The sequence below is a fragment of the Oratosquilla oratoria genome, chromosome 43 (assembly GCF_046742065.1).
Source record: "Oratosquilla oratoria isolate Oo_2021 chromosome 43, ASM4674206v1, whole genome shotgun sequence".
Taxonomy (NCBI): Eukaryota; Metazoa; Arthropoda; class Malacostraca; order Stomatopoda; family Squillidae; genus Oratosquilla; species Oratosquilla oratoria.
Genome location: NC_134819.1, coordinates 26,904,367 through 26,929,129, shown reverse-complemented (window position 1 = coordinate 26,929,129; position 24,763 = coordinate 26,904,367). Strand labels below are relative to the sequence as shown.

The window sequence follows — 24,763 nt, the reverse complement described above, 5'->3', positions numbered from 1 at the left end:
TAAACCTGACGCACCCCACCTTCACCTCAAACCATTCACTCTCCATTCCCTTCCCTAAGCAAAAAATTATATTTACAAAAGCATCCACAGAGTTAAGGGGGGAAGGGGAAGGCACCGGTTATTCTCAACGAAATACTGAACTAGATCATAGCCACTAAATTAATCAATACACCAAAAATATTGTTTTCACCACGTAATGCATACTGATAAAATAATCATTCTAGCCACTCGCTCAAATCCCTTGTATCCTTACCACAGGAGGTCGTGGACGTATTGCCCTGAGCCTCTGCCCCTGGAGATGTCATAGGCCCACGCATAAATACAGGCACCGTTGCCGTCCCGGTCAATCTCCAGGCGAGCTTCGAAAGCATACTGCTGTACGAGGCAGATGTCCCTTTCATCGAGCAGCGCATATTTCGTCTGGAAGAAAATACATAGTATCAGCAATGAATTACAAAATAAAAAATAAACATCTACTGAAAGTCATTAAAAAGTCTTGACTGGGATAATGAATTCACACTTTTTTATAATCTTAGATATTTAATAATGTTTGGGGTTATTTGATGTTCTCTGCTACTTGTCATTCAACATGCCTTATATCATATTTGAATCTACCCATATTATGTACACACATATGTGTGTATATCATACACACACACATTATATATATATATATATATATATATATATATATATATATATTATATATATATATATATATATATTATATATATATATATATAATACACACATTTTTCCTTTCATTACATAGTAGCATGGGAAGAGGGATATGAGAGAGAGAGAGAGAGAGAGAGAGAGAGAGAGAGAGAGAGAGAGAGAGAGAGAGAGAGAGAGAGAGAGAGAGAGAGAGATATTGGATAACACAAGGACTAACGAGACAAAGAGGTAACGAAGAATGACAAGGACATATTTGGGAGAAAGAGAGAGACGGGGTAGGAGATAGAGAGATTGGGTAATACTAGGAATATTGAGACAAAGTAAAGAGTAACGGTGAATGACAGGGACATAAATGAGAGAGAGAAAGAGAGAGGCGGGGGAGAGAACTTAGGCAGCATAACATTTGTGCGTACGCGCTCACGTTAACTCTGCGAGTAAATGCCTGCGTTCGCGTACGCCCTTGGATTTACGCATGCACGAAATGATTGCCTGCATTAAAGCTGCACGTCGGAAGTATATTCCCATTTACATGACCAAAAATAAAAAATTGAGTTGGTACTGTAATCTCTGCATCATTTTGGGCAGGAAGAAGTCACAATTTCTAAAGAAACCAATATTACTTTGTTTTGATATGTACATTTCGATGAGGTTGGTACCCCTGCTAGCCGTGTGCTCCAACCGTGACGTCACAGCCAAAGCACTCGGCAGCAGCTGCGGGTGAGTGGTAGAGGGTAACGGTTCGCACTGCACACAATTACGATTACTTTCCACCTAACTGTGCAAGTACTGCCCATTCTGGAGTCGATATGAAATTGCAGACATAATATCTATATATTAGAAAGTATCGAATCTGTGGGGCAAGTTTGGCTCAATCGTTAGCGAAAATATCAAATATCACTTAACATTGCAACACGGGTTAACAGTTCACTTGACAAGGGCACAGCTTGCGGGCTCTACACCGCAGCGGTCCGATCGCTGTAATATTTCCCCACAATATCACCATCGGAATGGCGACAATTTCTATAACTAGACCGTGAATGAAATTTATTGACTAGCAGCAACCATCGCCAAACGACAAAGATCTCCCACCCCTCAGTTCACTCTACCTCCACCCAAACTCCCTGAATGACAACTGCTAAGACATGGGCAGCACCAAGGCTCTAACCTACTACCCTGACCCCAATAGATATTACATCACTGACTAACAGAGGCCATTACAGGCTTGTTTGTTTGCGTGTGTGTATGTGTGTAGTTCAACTGACATGTAGCAGGCATACAATTTATATTCAAAAATGTGACCGGCTGAATGTTCCATGAGAAATTACCAACAGTATTAGGCGCGCTGAAATGTTCTTCCCAACCTATTTTTTCGCAGGCGTGTACTTGGTATGTCACTATCCACGCCTTCAGGTCCTGACAACGGTCATTCAACATATTTTATCACAATCTTTCTCCTCTCGGTGAGCCTTGCTGAAACTTTCTCTCTGACACATGGATGCAAGCGTGCGTGTGTATGTGCGTGTGGCCGGTTTATCTCGTCATCTCTCGTATTACGGCTCCACAGAAGAGCTGAGTTTGCGATAGTGTCCCACTAAAGGCCAATAGAAGACCAACAAACACTATTCAGCTCTTTCTACACATGGCTATCACAGCTTGCCTTGCCTTGGTTTGGTTTGGCTGCCGACAGCCGTGCTCTCTCTCTCTCTCTCTCTTACACAATTTCCTCATCTTCTTCAGGTTATCCAATGCCCAAAAATCAGATCTGCTTGGACAGTGCTTACACTGGGTGACACTACCCGTAAACACGAGATGCGATGCGGTCATGATGCAAGGCCGTAAAAATATTGTTTGTGCAAGCTATGTTTGCTAGGAAAGGTTGTGGCTGCAATATCACCTTGCCACCTAGTTTCTGGTGATATAGTTCTCTGGTTCCATCTTATTCAGTTTATTTGGTACCCAATAGTCCACACCATCATTATGACGGTACTCCACATATCTACAAGGAATTTCTCTGTTCACCATGAAAAGCATGAGATAGTGGCTATGACTGTACATTGCGAGTGTGTGTGCGCGCATGCGCGTATGTCCCGATAAATATATATATATATATATATATATATATATATATATATATATATATATATATATATATACACACACACACACAACTCTGCACTAACCCATTTACGGCTTGCATGGTTTAGTAACCTCTAGATCATTTCATTTAATTCTACTAAAGGTGAGACCCGACTTTCCCGATTAAAACCTAATTCGTTTGTGTGGTCTTATCTCTCTCCTCCCGCCAACGCCAGACGATTCTATACAGCCAACGTGAAAAATCCCTCACTCCCCCAAAGACCATAAAATTTCCCAGAATCTAAGAGTTACTCTTCTGATCCCGTTGGTCTGTCAAGCCTCACGATTCAAGACGCTTAAGGAACGTTCTCTTACAAGACGCCATCCACTGTACTTCCTATTTATTCTTGAGCACAAGTTAGGAGGGATGCACCAGGAGAAGGTTAGCTATGCTGAAGCCGTCGCGTTTGAACAGCTAGGGCATGTGGCAGATACCGATAAGGGTCACAGCCTTGACCCTTGCATTCACGAAGCGAGATCAATGTTCAATGACCCACATCACTATACGGAGTAAAATATGCAAATCCCTTCTCCCTTCCTCCCTCCCTCCCTCCCCCTCTCCGTGAGCAAGCAACTGAAACAAGACACTCCGTCCGCAGTGAGATGGCCTCTTATACTTCAAGACTACTAAATAAATGGACTCGATGATTCAGAGAGATAGGAGGAGAGTGGGGCTCTGCAGGTGGAGTGTATGAGAAACCCGGCCCCGCGCACATGGATAGATGAATTCGAATCTGCTAGAGAAGGAATCCTTATTTATATATATATATATATATATATATATATATATATATATATATATATATATATATATATATATATATATATATATATATACACGCGCGCGTGGAAAGGAAAACAGGAAAATGTTCTCGATATCTCCTTTCTAATCTCTTGCCACAGTGGAAATTCAGTACAACATTGTGTAGCAACACTGGGGATAGGACTTCGAGAACATTTCCAGAGTTGCATCAACCGGAGAGACGGTGGAACTCATGGATCTTGAGATACATATCATAAGCACTTTGTCTGTGTAAACTGCCCCTGGTACTGGGAATCGTGAGAATGAATAACACTTTGCACGTCTTGTTTTTCAAGCAGGCGAGCTCATGCTACCGCAGTCACCCATGTCTCCACGCTAGAACTCGTTCTTGTATTAGACCTCGGGCACCTTGATGGGTTCTTCTAGGAAACGTCTGTGGTAAGGCAAAGTGAGGAAAATTATACTGGTAAAGTAAATTCACGTGGCAACAGCCTCTTCATGATAAGTCTCCAAACACAAACACACACACATACAAACAAACACACACACGACTCGGTGGCACGGTTGGGAGAGTCCCCGACTGTCACTACGGCGGTCCGGGTTCGAATCCTACCCAGGGCTGAAATAATTTCAGTATCAATGCGCTTCGAGTCGTTACTCCAACTCTCGTGGGCGGGGAGTTGTGTGTGTGTGTGTGTGTGTGTGTGTGTGTGTGTGTGTGTGTGTGTGTGTGTGTGTGTGTGTGTGTGTGTGTGTGTGTGTGTGTGTGTGTGTGTGTGTGTGTGTGCGTGTAAGGTCACAGCAGTACCCATTGATCGGTCATACGAGCTCTAAGATATCTTTCGGGAGGGAAATAGCTGTCGATCACGAGTCCAACACTTGATCCAAAAGACCATTGTGAATACACACACTGTTCAGTATTTACATATTTAATTCTGACTATCGAGACTATTCCGCTTGGGCATGGCCTCGTGTGGATTATAGCTACCTTAATTAACAACTCTGTCGAGATGTTCTTCAAATAATTTATTCTGACTAATTCTCAGATTGGATTATCAGCTCACGACAGGACCTTATGCTGAAAGAGTCAAACAGCGCCCTATTTTTTGTTATATTTCCCGTATTGCTATGCACATTTCAAATAATAGAGAGAAAATACCATCCAGGTCGACTCCTCAAGATCTGCATCTGCTTCCATTTCATAAGAAACCCTTTTCACGGTTTAAGCATTCCGAGAACCTCCTGCATGTTTTCTTTCTTCAATTTTACTCGACCAAGATCAACTCAAACTGGGGGGCCACAAGGAAAGTTAACGAAAGTATTGCCCGCGCCACAGACAGCGCGCATACAGCACGCCGGGTGACGAAATTAGTCGGACCGAATCGTCGACTGTGATGACTGACTGCGCAGGCGATGACGTATAGGATAGAGTCCCCGCCAGGATGCGCTTAGCTCCGGACGAAGCATCCCCTTTCCTCTCTGTGCTGCGAGATAAAGTAACAGTCCCTAGTATCCCATTGCAAGGGGGTCCCAAGACGGGACAGACACCAATAAGCCACAAGAGGGAGATGTGTCTGTGTGGGTTTGTGTGCAACGGAAATAAATGGTGTTCTGAGGTGTTGGGAGGGAAGGGGAAGGGAACTTCTTTAGCCACCTGTCAACCACCTGACCCCTAAACAGAGGAGGTGCTAACTTGAGCCGCACCCACAGGAAACCTCCCACCGTTATGTAAACAAAAACACACCTTTTAAAACGTCCACATGTCATGTCTTTGACACTGTATAAATAAGCCAACCATTAAGACCTACACAAGCAGTCTCGAATACACATTGACAAAACGCGGGCGGACGTTTGGGTAATCCTGCATTTGCTTGAACATAAATTATAATTCCATATAATTTAGGTGTCAGATTTCACTTCACAATTATGCTCTAAACACATGCTGAGTGTAAACGCAAACACATTAATACAAGCATACATGCGCACATACATACATAAATACATACACACACGATTGGATCGCCCAACAACCACCCATATCAGGGTGTGGTATCCTAATGTAGTTAACCATCTGTTGAAATTCGGACTAAAGCTACTGGCAAATTAAATATTTCCTGCCCACTCAAGTTTCCGGTGTACATAATCAGAATAGATTATTTTACAGCCACTGAAAGTGGTCCACATTAACAGCATTTGAAAAAATACAGTTCGAATTAAAATAAGGGAAAGGGAGACATTACAAGTCTTATTTACATTTGTAACACAGAGTATACTAAATGCACACACGCGCACACACACACACACGCACACACACACACACACACACTCACACACGGGGAGTGGGTGGTCCAACAGACAAGGGCGCCGAGTTCGAAGGATGACGGTTCGAGTCCTGTTAGGAGTTAATGCGTGACGACAGTAAGGGCATATGGCCGCCTTCAACCCCCCCCCCCACCTCGGACAATGACATCAAAGCCGAGCCACCTCGCAGAGCGGGTAACAGCTGAACAGTTACACACACACACACACACACACATATATATATATATATATATATATATATATATATATATATATATATATATATATATATATATATATATATATATATATATATATAACACATATATAGGTCGGTGTGGAATTCGATCCCTCACCCTATTCATTCGCAACCGATGACCACATCCGTTCATGCTGGGTGTAGGGTTCGTTCTGCTCACGTATCACAAGGGCACTCTACCATCTGTACAAGTGCCGCCAATTGGGCGCGCACGCGCGTGTGTGCGCGCGTATGTATGTGAGATTCACCATGGTCTTGGATCACGTGCTGGACTCGTGATAGATGGCTATTTCCCTCTCGGAAGAGAGATGAGCTCATATACGAGCGATCTATGGGTAATACACACACACACCAACTCCCCGCCCAAGAGAGTTGGAGTAACGATTCGCAGCGCAGCGATACTGAAATTATTTCAGCCCTGGGTGGGATTCGAACCCGGACCGCCGTATTGGCGGCCGAGAACTCTAACAACCGCGCCATCGAGTCGTGTGTGTGTGCGCGCGCACGTGTGTGTGCTTTAGTTAGCCTGGACTCTGTGTCAAGCCAATCTATGAATAGACAAAAATGTCCTGACTACGCCCCCAGAGCTTCTGCCTATGGAACCAAAGTCAGCTGCTGTAACGTCCTTCGCTCAATTGAACGCTCTTAGTCTTTGCCCCCACGCAGTGCGCATGCGCACGCTGGGAGGACCATACACTACACAAGCACCCAAACTCCGGGATATTGCACAAAGACGAAGCTGCATGTATGCATGTGGCAACACTAGTGCAAACACAGCTAACAATCGCTATGTAAATTCACATATGCCACTACACCCGTGCAATGTATATTTATGTAATGCTCGTTAAACTCACACTGCACAAAGCAACGTTAGAACAATTAAATTGCAGACAGGTGTATGTATAGAATGGAAAACAGGAATTAAACCGCTATAGCGCTTTCGAGGCAGAAGCAAAACAATTTTGGAACACAGCAGGAAGAAAACGTTTGAATAGAGTAGTAATTAAGATGCTTCCCTTAATAGAGCATAATTGTCCGTCAAATATTTGTCTTCTCTTTACACCGACGTTAACAATGGTCGGAAAAGAAAGAAAACGACACCCAAACTGAAAATTCCTCCGCAAGGAACTCGCCCGTGCCATAGCCATATATCAGATCGAACGGTTAAAAAAAGTTCAAACCGTGAAGGGACCCCATCTACCTATCTTCAGCACGTCCACATCTGTCTGGTGTAGTTGCACCTATTTACCGCCCAGCTGTGAATGATAAACGACCATAGCCTCCCCCAACATCCGCACTCCCACCTCCCCTCGAGCAAACCTCCTCCATCCACCCACCTCCCTCCATCCTCCCTCCCTCGCTCCCGCCACGACAATATCCAGACATCGAAACCCGAAGGGCGTTTAGCACTGCAGTCCCAGATTAGATACAAGATTTCGCTTCGCCAAGTAGATACACACAAGAGGGACTAACTGTGAGGTGTCTTTGCCCTTTTCTTTCGCCAGCTATTCAACACCTAATCTATTGTTACTGGGATCATATCAGCAATCTAAAATGTCATTTCAACCTGTTGCCAACCACTGAAAGCACTAGTAATACCCTTACTAATACCATACCACCGTCACCTTTATCACTACCAACATCGGCCTTGCTGATGTCACCACTACATGCATCACCACTACTACCACTGCCACCACCAGTGGTGTTGGCAATGCCATGCACGGGCACGCCACGCCACTCTGCAACACTGCTTCCTCAATTACAAGGAGCACTTCCGCTCCTACATCAGGCATCCTTTTCACCATCACCACCGCTACTACTACTACCACTACTACTAATATAACCAATGCTACTGTTGTTACCACCAATCTATTATAACTACCAATATGCTATTATTAACACCACCACAGTTGCGGTGACTCCCAAGATGCGCCCACCCATACATATTATCAGTATAACCAAAACCACCGTCAAACAGTGAGTGGCCACGGTGCTGGACGGCCGTGTTAATCAGATAAGACACATGCAGGGCGCCTGGCCACAGTCGCCTCTGGCTGGCCCGGTGCTGCTGCTGCTGCGATGGGGGTGTGATGCGGTGTGCAGCAGCGACTCGACTCTGCAAGCGGCGCGAACGACCGTGCGCTGATAGTCAGTGTTTGCTGCGTTTTCTTTGCACCTTCTTTCTCTATAGATGTTCGTACACTTTGACAACTACGATGGCCGTTCATAAATGCAAATGGGAAAAATAACAAAAGACTAAGTAGGAAAACGACAAACAAATGAAATACAAAAATGACGCATGGAGACCGAGGTGGCAAGGAAGTCGAGGGCAAAAACGGTATGGGAATGAATAGATCGAGCAGGAAAAATACGAAACGTGCTGGATCTCATGCATCCTCTAAACACGAATACATGTACATGCACCACGAGAGTTTAGAGCAATTAGATAATGATGTAATAATTATATTTTCATCACTTTAAACCATGTGAAAATGTCCCCCAAAGTACTGTACAGTTGGGTACATAATTCCTCGTCTTCCGTTTTTCTGCTCACGAGATCTGTGATCAAATTATTACGTGAAAGAATTCCTCACAGCTTCAGGCATAATCGAATGCTGAGTCGTCGGCGCGAGAATGTTGAATTCTAACGAATTCCGTCACGCATTATACTGTCTGAAGTAATTTTTAAATATGCCAAAATATAAACTAAATAGTTAAATTTTATTTTTATTGTAACCGATACAAGTGAACAGTCAAACCAGATATAAGTTTGAAAATATAATTGGTACGCATTGACTGAAATACTACCTACAAAAATGTAATCCTTATTTCATTACGCTTACAGGGTATGAGTTGGATTTCCGATACTTTATTCAAACTACCGCTTAACAATTTTCTTTATGTGGGTACCTCTGACACAAACGGTGGTTACAAAGAATAAGGTGCTCAGCCTTGTTCTTCACATTCGTGACCGCACCAAAGTTGGCGCCCATGAAAATATGAAATGTTTTTAATCCTATTTGTTTACCGCCGCCGCCATGACAAAACCGTGTTCACCTTGCCATTTGAACTCGGCAGCCTCAACGAAAAACTGAAGTGAACTTTTAACACCAAAGGGCAGTTCAGAGAAAAATCTTATTTCATATACGTTTTCGTGATGCTTGGTAGACTTGCCACGAAATAATTTTGACTACATATTCAAATATCACATATAGAATACAGAACAGTAAGGCACTACCACTATCAAGGATAATAGTAATAATAATAATAATAATGACAATAATAATAATAACAATAATAATAATACATGCATATACCAATGGCTATTTCCCCCTTATAAGGGAGGTAGCCAAAAACAAAGGCATAAAATCCACTCCCATCCATTCCATCCCCACATCATCATCATGATAACAATAATAGTAACGACACCCACAACACCATTAACATTAATGATAATAAACAGGTTCGTTTAAAAAAAAAAAAAGTCTTTGTAAAAATAATTTCTGCAAAACACTCCAGGTATTTGCATATTACCTCCAATCTCTTATTACAAATTTTCTCGCTGTGATAAGTACATAATATGCAATCTAATATTACTTCTAAGTCCAAAGTTTTTCACTCTTGAATTAAAGAAAATGATCATTTCAAAACAAAACAACTGAGCTATAATCTAAAATATGTGAATGGTAAAACAGTTTAACATAAAATACCGGTAATTGACTTTCAAGTGAAAAAATCGTTAGTTAAACTAAAGTAACTGAAGTATAGTCTAAATAAATGTCAATTTAGAAGTTGAATTTTTACCTAAAAGTAACGAATACCACTTAAAGATATCAATTTCATATAAGATGAATCGATATCTAGCATGATAGCAATATTTCTTCTGAAAAGGTGAACATTACAGATATTTTAATTTGACCTTCAAATTTCTTGTTTTGAAGGTAGAAAGGATAAAGAAACTGAATTAGAATTTGAATTCAATTCAGTTCAATCTACATTAAATTAAATAGAAAATGATTAAATAGAAATAAAACTTAACAACTCTCTTTATCATTAGTATAACCAAAACATCACGTACTACTGTTGGAATGCTGCACTGTTAATGAAAACAGGCTAACAAATAGCGCCACAACAATTTTTGTGCAGATGCCAGAAACCTTCTGCACCATATGCTTTATGTTAATCAAACCTCTGATGTAATTAAACCCGTGCAAAAATACTTTCTCGCATAACAATGAAATGATATGCTTAGTTTTACGGCGAGTGGAGGGGGGTGGGGGGGACGGCCTTGTGTTTCTGGCTGTTCCAGACGTGTAATTATCGCAAACTGTCAATACCAGGCTTTCGTTGATGAACTCCCTCTCACGTCCGCAGGTATAATGGCTAACGAAGCGAGGGGAGGTCACTTTCTAGCATTCAGGAGTCCAACAGAATCAACCAGGAAAACAATCTCCATGGTAACCACCCACCCAACATTCCAGCTAACCTTATCTGCGGTATTGTCTTAACTGATGTGATATACTAAAATTATGTGAATCTTGTTGTTTTATTCGTCCCCTTGCGTGTCGTAAATGGGGGGATAAATGGGCCGAAACAAGAAACCAGGGGGGGGCCACCCTCCCCCTTCCCCCCATTTTGATTCAGCCACCCTCTCCCCTACAAACGGGGATTAAGAGTTTTGTATATTCATTTACCAATGATGTTTCCTTTCCCACATTTTTACACAGTGTTAAATTTGGTTACTTATTCAATAGAAGCAGCACAGGACCGAAGGACATGGTGAGGATTACTGTTGCCGGACCAGAATCTACCTGAGGTTCAAGATCCAGCGGAGTAAGGGAGTATATTTTTTTTCTTCCTATTTTCAGAAGAAAGTAATTGCAATAAAATTTGTGCCATGATAACCAAGCAGTCTGATTGTACCCAAGCTGGCTTGATCCTACGATATAAGAATAAGAATCATGTACAGCAAAACGAAAAGGGCGCCTGTTTCATTTAGTTGCATTTCTAACAAATATGTTCATGTTTTACGAAATGTGTAGGGAATGAATGATGACCTCAATAGTCTTATTTTCACTCGAGGTAAAAAATCTAGAAACTTTTTCCCCGGTTTTCACAAAACAAATATAATATTTATTGCTGAGTATTTCATTTATATTCCTTATATTGTAAGTACTGCATACATATATCAAATAATTAATAATTAAAATTATAATTTGCATAATGAAAACAATTGAGCGGTTGAAGACTTCTGACCTCAACTCTTGCCACTGGTGGCAGCGGTGGTCTTTACCTCTTCGACTCGACGATCAACTTTATATTTTTTATTTCTGATGACGTCAGTGGCTGCATTCGGGCTAAAGGCGTTGTAGCCAACTCTACTAACCCATTCAACACGAGGACGATCTTTACAACTTTAATTCCGGTCAGACGATTCAAGTCGACCGAAGGGCTTAACCCTCCCTCTCCCTCTCTCCCTCTCTCTCTCTCTCTCTGCTAGATTCTCGGTCCATCCATTTTACACTCAACATACTGTACGCAGAGAATATTCTCTCGTCTTTTATCCATTTGCAAAAACGACTCGTCACATTACAAATCAATGCTCAAAAAGTACCGCGAACTACATCGTGTATACACGTGTTCGAACACAATTCACTCGTTTAAATCATGAGAGCTTCGTTGGCCGAAGCATCTGGCAGAGACAGACAGACAGACAGGCTGAACCCTTTCCAGACCAGATGCCACTTCCCTACTGTTTGGCGTCAGGCGATTTAATTCAGGAGTCACTGAGCTGAAGGAGTTGACGCCTTAAACACACAAGCCTCTTTATACACATTTTATTCACTCATGCCTGGCGATTTCATTCAGCTGTGTCATACTTGCATCTTCCAATGGCAGGTGATTTTCTTCACCAGTGGTGTGACCTAATATGCGTGTGCTCTTCTCAAGCCTTACGCACAAAAAGTAAATAACGCATGACCAACGTCTTCCTGTTAGGATTCCGATCTTCTTCAATGCATTACTATTTCATTTTAACTATTATTGCAAAGGTTTTCCTCACTGGGGGTTCCCCTGTCCTCGTTCGCAGGGGCCGTCTGTAACCTACTGCCTCACAGGATTTAGGAAAAAGGTGCAACAGTGAGTCAGTGGGATGTAAAAAAGTAAGTTCGCTGGGAACAAGCATATCAATCATTGGCGCATCAAACTTTTTGAGTTGGGCTGGGATGGATCACAATCATAAACCACATGGACAATACAAGAAACAAGACTGATCAAAAATATAAGAACAACAAGGTGGTGGTGGTTGTGGTGGTGGCGGCGGTGGTGATAATGATGATGATGAAGACGACTACGACTACGACGACGACAATGATTATGATGACGACGATGTGATGATGATGATGATAACGACGACGACGACGACGACGACGATGATGATGATGATGATGATGATGATGATGATGATGATGATGATGATGATGATGATGATGATGATGATGATGATGATGATGATGATGATGATGATGATGATGATGATGATGATGATGATGATGATGATGATGATGATGATGATGATGATGATGGCGGCGACGACAACGACGGATACAAGAAGGGCAACTGCGCTAAAGAGACGGAACTAGAAGAAAGTTCCGTTAGAGTCGGTGCGGGGATGGAGAGAACGGGGCAACTTATACTGGTATATGGGTGTTATGTAGGCGTTAGGTACCAAACAGGGACAAAACCCCGATAATAAAAACGGAAACGAGCAGAGATTTGCTGAAACAGTATGGGGTTGTAAAGAGAATAAAAGCGTGGAGGACAGGAAAAAGAAAACGGTATTTCTTACGTCAGATGAACGTGAGTAGGAAGACCAGTAAGTATCGTTAGGAAGTGCAGGGAGAAGAAAGAGCGGGAAAACTTTCGTTGTATAGCAGAAGCGAAGGAGGAAATATGACAAAGTTTATGAAATAGGAGGGATGATTATCGGCAGGGATGACTTCTGCAAGAAAGGGGAACACCAAATCACTGCTATGATCATGAAAATGAAGAAAGAAATTCACGAAAGTGTGGTGGACTGAATGGGAGGAAGGTGGGTTGGGGAGTGAGGGAAGGTTGAGTAGAGGGGAACTAGAGAAGGGGGCGGGGATTTGAGTTGTGTACAGGAGGATCTAAAGGATATTATAGGGGATAATTTGTATGCATACACGCATGCATATACACACACGAATGCACAGAGTATGTATGTATATGTATGTATGTATGTATGTATGTATGCGTGTGTGTACAAACTAAAACTGTCACTGCTATTGCAACGATACCAATTGTAATGAATCTATCATCGGACAAATGAGAGCATTAAAGATTTGTACTGTACTAAAATAATCATGATCGTTTAATTAAACAATTAACAGCGTACAATCATTTATTTTCATAACATCATTACATAATTCTACTCAATCCTCACACAATACAAACATGTAATGTAACTACAACAATGGATATCACACTGTACTGGTGTGTTAATGATCTAATTTGACCAATCGTCGACTTTCTGAGTGTGTTGCTTTCATGTGTAACATGAGGGGAGTCTCTACATCCTTGGCTGGGTCCGGGGATCGAGTGTCAGCATACGGGGCTACACCCCCAGCGGAGGTGAGGAGAAATAGAAACAGGTGTTTGTATATCTCTGAGATTTGTGAGGGCACCTCTAGCTGATATACTATACAGGAATGTGTTATTATCCAATTACATCTATCTCACTGTATTACACAAAGAATGTTATTACATGATTACGTGTATCTCCATCTCTTTCTTCATGGCGGCGTTTATTATCCAATTTTGTCGTTTTCCTGTTTTGGTTACATTTGCTACTCTTTGTTCTTGTCAAGGCTTTCTATTCATGGATACCCAGCGTGCTTATTCTACCCATTTCTGGTTCCAGTGGGGAAATTTAAAACACATTTCGTTCCCTTGACCCGAATTTTATATCCATCCCATCTCGATAAAGTTCAACGACTCATGGGTGGTGTCTCTCTCTCTGTATATATATGTATATATATATATAATATATATATATATATATATATATATATATATATATATATATATATATATATACATATATATAATTTTTCCTACTCTTTCGTTTTTTGTTTTGTTTTTATCTCTAGGGCCGACATATTTCTTGTCCTGTCCAATACTGGATCACGTGTACCATGACCTAACCCTTCCACAAACTCCTTAACTTGGAGACCTGGTTCTAGCAATTAAAGTTTAAACTTGATCAACCACAGGAATGCCTTCCTCTCGTTCACGGGTTAAACTAAACGATCAGAAGTAATTAAATCGACAAAGGAATGCGTCTAGTCACTCCTAACAAGTTTCCTTTTACAGAAGCAACATCGTCATGCCCCTGACGAGTCGGACTCGTTCGAGGACGAATAGTAACAAGTACGAGTTCCTTCGTGGTTAAATTCGTGGTTCCTTCGTGGTTAAAGGACAAGGTTGAACGAGAAAGAGAAAATCTTACAATAAACAATTTCTTTCACTTCGCTCCATTCGTAAATGGACTTCGTTTGGTGGTGGATGTCGTTAGGTGATTTTGATTCAATTGAGCGTTGAGGGATCCTTCTGTTCTAGAAATGACGTCATTTCAGTCCATCCAATTCCGCCATGTAACGGTGATATTCTTAAAAAAAAAATCCTTATATAAATCTTATATAAATCCTTGGTAGGGAAAAATTTATGTAAGGAAATATTCTTTTTCTAAGAATATCACCGTAAGATTCTTACGGTAGTATTCTTTAAAAAAATTATTTCCTTATATAAATCTTTCCCTTCCAAGGGTTTATATAAGATTTATATAAGGAAATATTTTTTTTAAGAATACCACCGATCCTCAATACTTCTTTCCTTCCCCTGTCATTTACTACCTCCGATCCATTTAGCCATTTGCCCCTTTACTCAGACAAATAAACAAACAAGTAAACAAGTAAATGAATAAACAAATGTATTTATATAACAAATGAATGAAAAAAAGACAGAAAACAAAGGAAAATATTCAATAAAGTCACAACAAATGTCGTTCAAGAAAGACAACACATTCACAAGTAAACAAATCGATTAATAAACAAATGTATAAAAAGTAAATAAAATATCATAGGTACAGACAACAAGGCACAACATAAACGTCGATTAAGAAAGACAACACATTCCATTCATAGATCCCAGCAAAGTACAGCGTACAACGTAGTCGATACTAATTGTTCTGGTATGATAAATTGACCATATAACCGTTTCAGCCTCAATTCTCATCCTCCCAGCGAAGATTGGGGTGTCAAATCTATCGATGGTTGAGAATCGCTGTTCTGACTTTACTGCCGCGACGAAGTATTGATTAATTTTATTCTGGATAATACTTGCCGATTTGTTTAGATGAGATATATATATAAATATAATTTCTTTGTGGAGAGTCACTTGTTTCTTGGAAGTTTTGGAAAAACTGCGAAGACTTTTCGTTTATTTTCATTCATTAATTCATTTATTTACTTATATCTTTATTTTCGTTAATCTACTCACCCGCGCGCGCGAGCGTTTTATCTAAACGTCAGTTTATCTTACGGTATTCCAAACGCACGACGTCGATGCTTTTTTGTTTCCCCAAACATGTCCAGTGGCATTGTCGTCGAGTAAAAACACTAATGTTTTTTCAAGCGCGACGGTAGCATCTTTGCGTTCCTGGGCAGGTAATAAATATTTCTGTTTCACGAGCCGAAAGCGTCGACTAGCAACGTTGAGAGGGAAAATCTCCCAATACTTCAAGCTTGGCCGTAGCTTCTTTCTCTTGTACTGCAATGAATTATGATTCTCGTTAATACTCGAGCTTCACGAATTCCTTTTCGACAGTGAAAGGATTTAAAATAATTAATTGAATCGTCAACAACTTTTGTTTCATATGGTCGTATTTTAACCTTTCACTATTGTAAACTACTTGTACAGTTATTAAGACTGCCGCCAGGCGATTTTATTCATCAGGAATCATCCATTCCCATAATGCAATTATTCACGCGACCGTTAAGCCATGTAATTCATCTTCGTGACACGTTTCCTTTTATCCTGACTGGAGACAGACGATTTTATTCATATCCGTGGCATCCTTTGGATTAACCCTAATTTAATTGATACCGATGACATGTATACATGTTATTCCTGCTGCCACGTGATTTTAATCAACCGAGAGAATGGGTTAAACGGACTGTTGGAAAGCAAAGGCTTGTTTTACAGCTTCCATTGTATAAAATATAACGTGCATTGTTAATAAACTTTATATGCTATTTTCACTTACTTTGCATTTATTTCTTTACTTTTTTGGTAAGGAAAAATGCATATTGAGCAACGCAAGTAATAATTGTATAATTACATACAAATGAGTGTGTGTGTGTGTGTGTGTATTCACCTCGGATCTGCTGCAGCCTCTTTTCGAGACAGCCAGACACCACCCTACGGCAGTGAGCTCAGAGCTCCTTATTAGCAGATCTCTGGGTAGGTCTGAGACCACTCACACTCCACACACCGGGAATGCAAGGTCACAACTCCTTGACTAACGTCCCGTACCTACTCGCTGCTAGGTGAACAGGGGCTACACGTGGAAGGAGACAAACCCAACTTGTCTCCGCCCGACCGGGGAATCGAACCCCGGTTCTCCGGCTTGTGAGGCCAGTGCCTTACCAATCCGCTACCGGGCCGTGTGTGTGTGTGTGTGTGTGTGTGTGTGTGTGTGTGTGTGTGTGTGTGTGTGTGTGTGTGTGTGTGTGTGTGTGTGTGTGTGTGTGTGTGTGTGTGTGTGTATTCACTTGGTCACTTGGTCACTTGGTCTTTGGATCACGTGTTGGACTTGTGATCGACAGCTATTTCCCTCCTGGAAGAGAGCTCAGAGCTCGTAGGTCCGATCTATGGGTAATGCTATGACCTTGCACACACACACACCCCCAACTCCCCGCCCACGAGAGTTGGAGTAACACCCCTCAACGCTGCGATACTGATATTATTTCAGCCCCGGGCGAGAGTCGATCCCGGACCTCCGTGTGTGTGTGTGTGTGTGTGTGTGTGTGTGTGTGTGTGTGTGTGTGTGTGTGTGTGTGTGTGTGTGTGTGTGTGTGTGTGTGTGTGTGTGTGTGTGTGTGTGTGTGTGTGTGTGTGTGTGTGTGTGTGTGTGTGTGTGTGTGTGTGTGTGTGTGTGTGTGTGTGTGTGTGTGTGTGTGTGTGTGTGTGTGTGTGTGTGTGTGTGTGTGTGTGTGTGTGTGTGTGTGTGTGTGTGTGTGTGTGTGTGTGTGTGTGTGTGTGTGTGTGTGTGTGTGTGTGTGTGTGTGTGTGTGTGTGTGTGTGTGTGTGTGTGTGTGTGTGTGTGTGTGTGTGTGTGTGTGTGTGTGTGTGTGTGTGTGTGTGTGTGTGTGTGTGTGTGTGTGTGTGTGTGTGTGTGTGTGTGTGTGTGTGTGTGTGTGTGTGTGTGTGTGTGTGTGTGTGTGTGTGTGTGCAATGGCAGTTTGTGGTGACATGACACGGGGGAAAGGATTGCAAAAATAAGACACTGTCAAAACATTTCAGGGAACTACAGTCGTTGTATTTTTAAGAGAATATGACGTTGTGGATGTGTGTGTTGACACTCGCAAATGCATGCAGTCCTTTTACACACACACAAACACCCAACTCCCCGCCCACGAGTCAGAGTAACGACCCGAAGCGCAGCTGTACCGAAATTAATTTCGGCCCTGGGCAGGATTCGAACCAAGCACTACGCGCACCACCATGCTAGTAGTTCATCGTTCTACCAACCGCGCCACCGAGAGTGTGTGTGTGTGTGTGTGTGTGTGTGTGTGTGTGTGTGTGTGTGTGTGTGTGTGTGTGTGTGTGTGTGTGTGTGTGTGTGTGTGTGTGTGTGTGTGTGTGTGTGTGTGTGTGTGTGTGTGTGTGTGTGTAAGGTCATACCATTACCCATAGATCGGTCACATATGAGCTATGGACTCTCTTCCAGGAGGGAAATAGCTGTCGATCACGAGTCTAACCCGTGATCCGAGACCATGGTGAATCACACACACACACACAGAATACGGCCGACTCTGATGACAGTATAACTTGTTGATTTGAAACATCAGTGATAGTTGTTGTTGTTGTCAATACATCCGGTCCTTTTCAAATTCTGAAGTTTCGTTCATGAATACTGTTCTGTTTGATTGTTCACTAAAACAACTTCATAATTATTCTACACTGTTGTCGACTAAGTTTTGTTAGTATGCCGACCATTTTAGACAGTGCAACTACTAGTTGTATAATTTAAACCAAATTATTAAGTAAAAATCGCTGACCGTATTTCCTGTTTTTGGAAATACATACCTATCGGTTGGATAAATAATCCCCCAGAAAATCTGGGCTAATAGTAACCAGATTTGCGCAAATGGCAACCAGATTTCGATAGCTGATTTGGCTACTATGACTGACAGTTAAAATAACTACTTGGCGTCAGGGGGAGAAAGGTTTGGCTATGACTTGGCTGGCTCCGGCTGGGAGGCAGGTTCCAAGGCTGAGCTGGTTGGCTTGAATTTGTCTATACAATCACTTTGGGTATTCCACCACTGACGTGAAACTCGGTTATCAAGCTTGCTATCTAGTCTAATTAATTTTCAAAAACACATCACTGGTTCAAATAGCCAATCTCTTAATGCAAATATAGAATTTAACATTAACATATGTAACAGGTCAAGCGTTAACTATACACGGTTCGCTGCTTAGGAAAAAAAAATGCAAAATAAGCGAAGTTATCGTACATCATTCATGGTGTTCCAGCTGATCTCGCGTCACCTGCCCGCCATCTGTTGGGGTTCACTAGCACTTTGTGATTTGGACCGAACGGACCTTTGCCTCAAAAGTCTCAACAACCTAAGACCCCGATACTACCACAGAAACCATTAGCCCATGTAACAAATGTAGCCACTGATGCGGCAAGGCACATACCACATTGGAACACATTGGGTTGTACCAAAATCGAGGTATTTTCTACACAAAGGGAATCATACAGATTTTGTTATCCGTTATAATGAAATATCTGGTTCCCGCGCTTACACTAAGGTTGATGGTAACTTGCAGAACTTTCCCGCGCTCCCTCCAGAGGTACCGGTCCACTAAGCAGATGCTACCGACATGACGTCACAAAAAACAGCAGTACATATAACCCAATGCTGCATTAGCATGTTATTCCTGAGTGCACATTCTATCAAGGCAAATTAGACACCTCCGTTCATAATTGTAACATTGAGCTAATTATTTTAACACGAACGATAAACTGGAAACTGCAAATCAGAGGGTCTGAAAATTACAATCCATACCTTTCTGAAAACTACCGATTACATACTCACGGTCGTGCACGTGCGCACGCACACATACACGCGCTCGCGCGCGCACACACACACACGCAATGGAAACTCAAGTCGAACACAGTAGACACATGATCTTGATACGGTATAACAAAGAGTTTGTAATTGGATCGATTACCAACCTGAAGATAAAGAAATGGCCAAACAACAAATATGGCGGGTTGGAAAGTCTTTGAGAAAGCAAGTCCAACACTGCTAATTGTTTGTAATTGGTTACAGGACGGGTGAAATTTACAGAAATGTAACGAAATCGTAGACATTGAAAAATGGAGATGAACTTGAAAAAATCGATGAAAACAAGTCATGAAGGAGCAAGTCAGATCATAATAACACAAAAGTACTTGAAGTAAATTGGAACAAGGAAGGAATAAAAGAAATTTGAAGATATAAAAAACACTCAAATGTCTAACTGTTGGCCCAAAACTCAAAGAATACCCGACATCACAAAAGACAAGATGGATGAAAACGAAAACAGTAAATAGTGCACAATAATACTTCAGGAGAAAAGATAGATGGGAGATGTAGAGGTGTGTGGTTCATGTCGAGTTGTTTGACATAAGCAGCTCAGATTTCGAAACCGTAACACAAGCAAGATTTTTTTTTCTTTCTTTGTTGCTGGTACAAATTATGCATCGCTTTCAATGGTTGGAGACAGGACGTATTAATTCTGCAAGATATTTCAGAATTAGTAGAATAATATAAAATATGGTTGATAGAAGATACAGCAGCTGTTGATTTTAAATAAGAAAAGATACGAAAACAGGTGGAGCTGGACGTAGGAAAGGGGAGAGTTGGACATCAACGTTTCTCATTTGACTGTTAAACTACCTTCTCCAGTAAAACCGAAAATAATAATAATAATAATAAGTCCATGAGGACGGTTATTCCATATTGGGTCTGCTCTAAGTGAGACAAGATTGAAAAAGCCAACCATTAAAATCAAGAATGACCAAATCGTCCTGACATTTGAGCTCACAAGCAGAAAACAGAAATAAGAAAAATATTTAAAAAAATAAAAACAAACAATACAGAAATAAAATTTATCAGAAATAATGTTAGCTTTTTATTATTAGTAATCAAGTAAAAGCAACGCCAGAGAAGACTATGACTTAGTTAAATACGAATGTAGTAAAGTGGATGAAACAATGGACGCAGTCTAGTGCAACAGAATAACACACTCAAGAGCAACCAAGAATAGACAATGACACCCAAAGCGCATTCCAAAGTAAGAAAAAAAAAAGATTAAATTAACTTAAGAGAAAGGCGGTCTTCAGAAAAAAATTAACCAAGTACACCTAGCTACACAATATATGAAAATAAAATGCGAAGTAAAACAATAGCCAGGGTGACTGGCGTCAAGTACTAAATATAAACTTTTATGGACCTTTTGTGCGAGAAAGTTCTGGGGGGTGGGGAGGGAGTAATGCAAAGGTCACGGGCATGAGAAGCAATGAGAGGTTGAAAAATGTCTTTGAGAACAATAGAACAGACGAATGACTTTGTATTCGATTCTCCTCCGAATTACTGTGAGAAAGCACCTCGGACGGGCATAAGCTCTGCAGCAGTAACGATCACGTACTTCCATAGAGACTGTTTTTAAGCGGTGGAAAGAAAGTCTAATGGGTTAGGTCACGGGAAATGGCAGGTTGGAAATCGAGGTGGAAAAATAATCTCCTAGTGAGGAAAAGATCACACTGCAATCAGCTGGGTCCTGTGTTTGGATGGTAGAGAAACTCGAGTTTCATGATCAACTGAAAAACAACAGGTAGTCGTCATTACTAACAAGTGGATGCAAATAGTTCAAGGCGAACAACAAGGGAAATGAAAATATATACATATAATCACAAGTAAATGGAAACCTTACGACAAACGGACTCGCAAATTAATCGCAAATTTATCTAATCGCAATGGGGCCTAACCCTAATTTATAAACTATCCTAACCCTAATTTCTAAACTATCCTAACACTAATTTATGTAAGAACCTAACCCTAATTTATAAAAAGAACTTAACCCTGATTTATAATTATCCTAACCCTATTTCATAAATTTTCCTAACCCTAATTTATAAACGATCTTAACCCTAATTTATATAAAAAACTAATCCTTACTTATAAACGATCCTGACCCTAATTTATAAACGATCCTAACCCTAATTTATAAACAAATCCTAACCCTAATTTATATAAACAAATCCTAACCCTAATTTATAAAAAAAAAAATCCTAACCCTAATTTATAAAAGATCCTAACCCTAATTTATAAAAGATCCTAATCCTAATGTCGGAGATTTTACCTAAATCCCTATGTCAGCGACCTAAATGCTTATGTCTAGACATAACCTCGACATTATGGACAGCTGATTTAGGTCAAATCTCCGCCATTTTGAAGATTTATGTCTAGACTTTGGGGTTAGGATCTTTTTATAAATTCGGCCCCTGGTACTTACCAAGATAGTTAACTCTTTCACTTGAGTGTGTTCTTCCTTTAAACTATTAAAATTCTTCCTCGGAATTAATCAAATCGCCTGGCAGTAGTTATATTAAACGACTAAAATAAAACACAGTGAAAAGGTTTGTTGAAATATCGATGACCAGCACATTATCCCAATTATCCAAATTTTAGGAGACAAAAAAAGAATATTAAAAATTAAGCATAAAAAGACAATTCAACGACCTAAAACCTCTGATACTGACGCCGCAAAATCCCACAAAAACAAATTGAGAGAAACAATATTCTGGAAACAACAGAAGAAATTAAATCAAACTAAGCGCAGTTAAAAATAAATAAATAAACAAGGGCACATGGACCACATGTATACAACTGACTGGGCTCTCATAAGTTGGCAAGGGTCCCATTAAATTACACAGCAGATGTACGAGACAGAAGCACATGAGATGTGTGACATATGATGGCAGACCAGCGGGTCATTTTCGAAAATGCGATAACATTTCCTCTACCGGTGTGTGTGTGTGTGTGTGTGTGTGTGTGTGTGTGTGTGTGTGTGTGTGTGTGTGTGTGTGTGTGAGTGAGTGAGACTCACCTTGGTCTTTGGATCACGTGTTGGACTCGTGATCGACAGTAATTTCTCTCCCAGAAGAGAGCTCAGAGCTCGTATGATCGATCTATGGGTAATGCTATAACCTTACACGCGCACACACACACAACGGGGAGCCCACGAGAGTCGGAGTAACGACTCGAAGCGCAGCGATACTGAAATAATTTCAGCCCTGGGCAGGATTCGAACCAGGTACCACCGGCACCACCATACTGGCAGTCTAGTGCTCTATCAACCGCGCCACCGAGTGTGAGTGTGTGTGTGTGAGAGAGAGAGAGAGAGAGAGAGAGAGAGAGAGAGAGAGAGAGAGAGAGAGAGAGAGAGAGAGAGAGAGAGAGAGAGAGAGAGAGAGAGAGAGAGAGAGAGAGAGAGATGGACGTATCACGAAGGAACCTTACATGTACCACAATTCCAAGTCAATTATCTTAATAGACCGCTACTGCGTGACGTCAGGGGTCACGTGATTTTGTTTATGTCGCCATATTGGAAGACGAACCACAAGCGGGCCCGGGCTTGTTAAAGATCTAGGAAGTTTGGGTTAATTAACCTGATAACAACGTCCACTGGACATTGTCACAGAATTGTAGTTATGTTTGAATTTTATGCAGTCATGGGCTGCTCAACTAGAGCGGGGCACGATGAAAAGAATCTTTACCATCTGCAGAGAGAAAAATGTAAGGACCTCACGGTCGTATTCTTAAAAAAATCTTTCCTTATATAAATCCTTGGGAGGGAAAGATTTATTTAAGGATTTTTTTATAAGAATATCACCGTAAGATTCATACGGTGGTATTCTTAAAACAATTTCTTTCCTTATTTAAAACTTTCCCTTCCAAGAATTTATATAAGGAAAGATTTTTTTTAAGAATACCACCGTCAGTGCCCAGTGGCAGAAGGAAGGAATTGCAGCCCTGAGAATATTTGACGAACCAGGAAAATCCTATTATTGGAAATATCAAACAATCTAGATGTTTTATTTAGTATTTTTATATTGCTGACGCCGCAGGCGATGATGCGGCTGTTCTATTTTGTGGTTTATGATTTTTCATGGTTTGATCTTTAGCGTAGGTAGAAAAAATTAAAATATTTTTTCTCAAAGTCAATATATATATATATATATATTGATGTTAATTTGAATACATAAATATTTACCTCGCATTTTACTACATAAAGTTCCCTTTACATCACAATGTGACGGGTCCAGTCACACACAAACTAATTGTACGCATCAATGCTTTTGTAGGCTTTGAGGATGACTATGATGTAAATACTTTGAGAGAAAACCAGATAATTTACTAAAGGCTGGATAGGTCACAGCAGGTAGGATATCCACACCTTGTTCCCAATCAGCGCCAGCGTCTCTGTAAGGGTCAAACCAACAATCACAATCCAGTTTCTTTGCATGTCGATGCCTTTCACCGGGTTTCAGTGTTTGAGAATAGTATGGGGCAGAAACGTGGAATATAAGAGAAGAAGAGAGAAGGAGTTTGAATGTGTTTGAGATGAGGTGTCTGAGAAGTATGGTGGGGGTTACTAGGCTAGATAGAGTGAGAAATGAGGAGGTGAGGAGGAGAACAGGGGTGAAAAAGGAGCTGGGAGATAGGGTTGATGAAAGAATATTAGGATGGTTTGGACACATGGAAAGAATGAGTGAAGAAAGACTAGTAAAAGAGGTATGGAAGGCAGATGTGGAGGGAGTGAACATGAGGGGACGTCCTAGGATGAGGTGGATGGATGGGGTGAAGGGGGCTTTGGGGAAGAGGGGAATGTCTGTTGAGGAAGGAAGGGAGAGGACGGAAGACAGAGGTGAGTGGAGAATGGTTGTATATGGATGATGTTGTGACTGCATGAGGAGGAATAGGCGGGGGGGTGGGGGCCGGGGTAGTATGTGTGAGTAAATTTTGACGCAGCCCGAAGGGATTTCTCCCCGTCCTCTCCTTATATGCAGAGGGGGACGGAGAGGGGGGGTCGCCGATTAAATGAAGCGGCCTTGCTGTGGATGTGCTGTGTCTTGCGACACTGCTTCTGACCCAGGGCGGTGGGCAGGGTGCAGGGATGACCCGTCATCCAGGAGGTGCTCAGATGAAAGGGAGGGTGGGAGGGGTGTGGAGTGTATTTAGGGATGAAATGGGTGGGAGTGTTTT

The 24,763-nt window shown here is 41.3% G+C and overlaps 1 protein-coding gene across 2 annotated transcripts in view; it reads right to left on the bottom strand.

Annotated features, from left to right (window-relative positions):
* The window catches only part of LOC143021831 (zinc finger MYND domain-containing protein 19-like), a 188,873-nt gene that overhangs the window by 20,142 nt on the left and 143,968 nt on the right, over window positions 1-24,763 (bottom strand). For both annotated transcript variants that reach the window (XR_012966011.1, XM_076179598.1), the window contains exon 2: window positions 254-420. Coding sequence is in view for 1 of the 2 variants with exons in the window: in XM_076179598.1 (XP_076035713.1) it covers window positions 254-420 (167 nt within the window). In the remaining variant the exon portion in view is untranslated. The remainder of the gene's footprint in view (window positions 1-253; window positions 421-24,763) is intronic.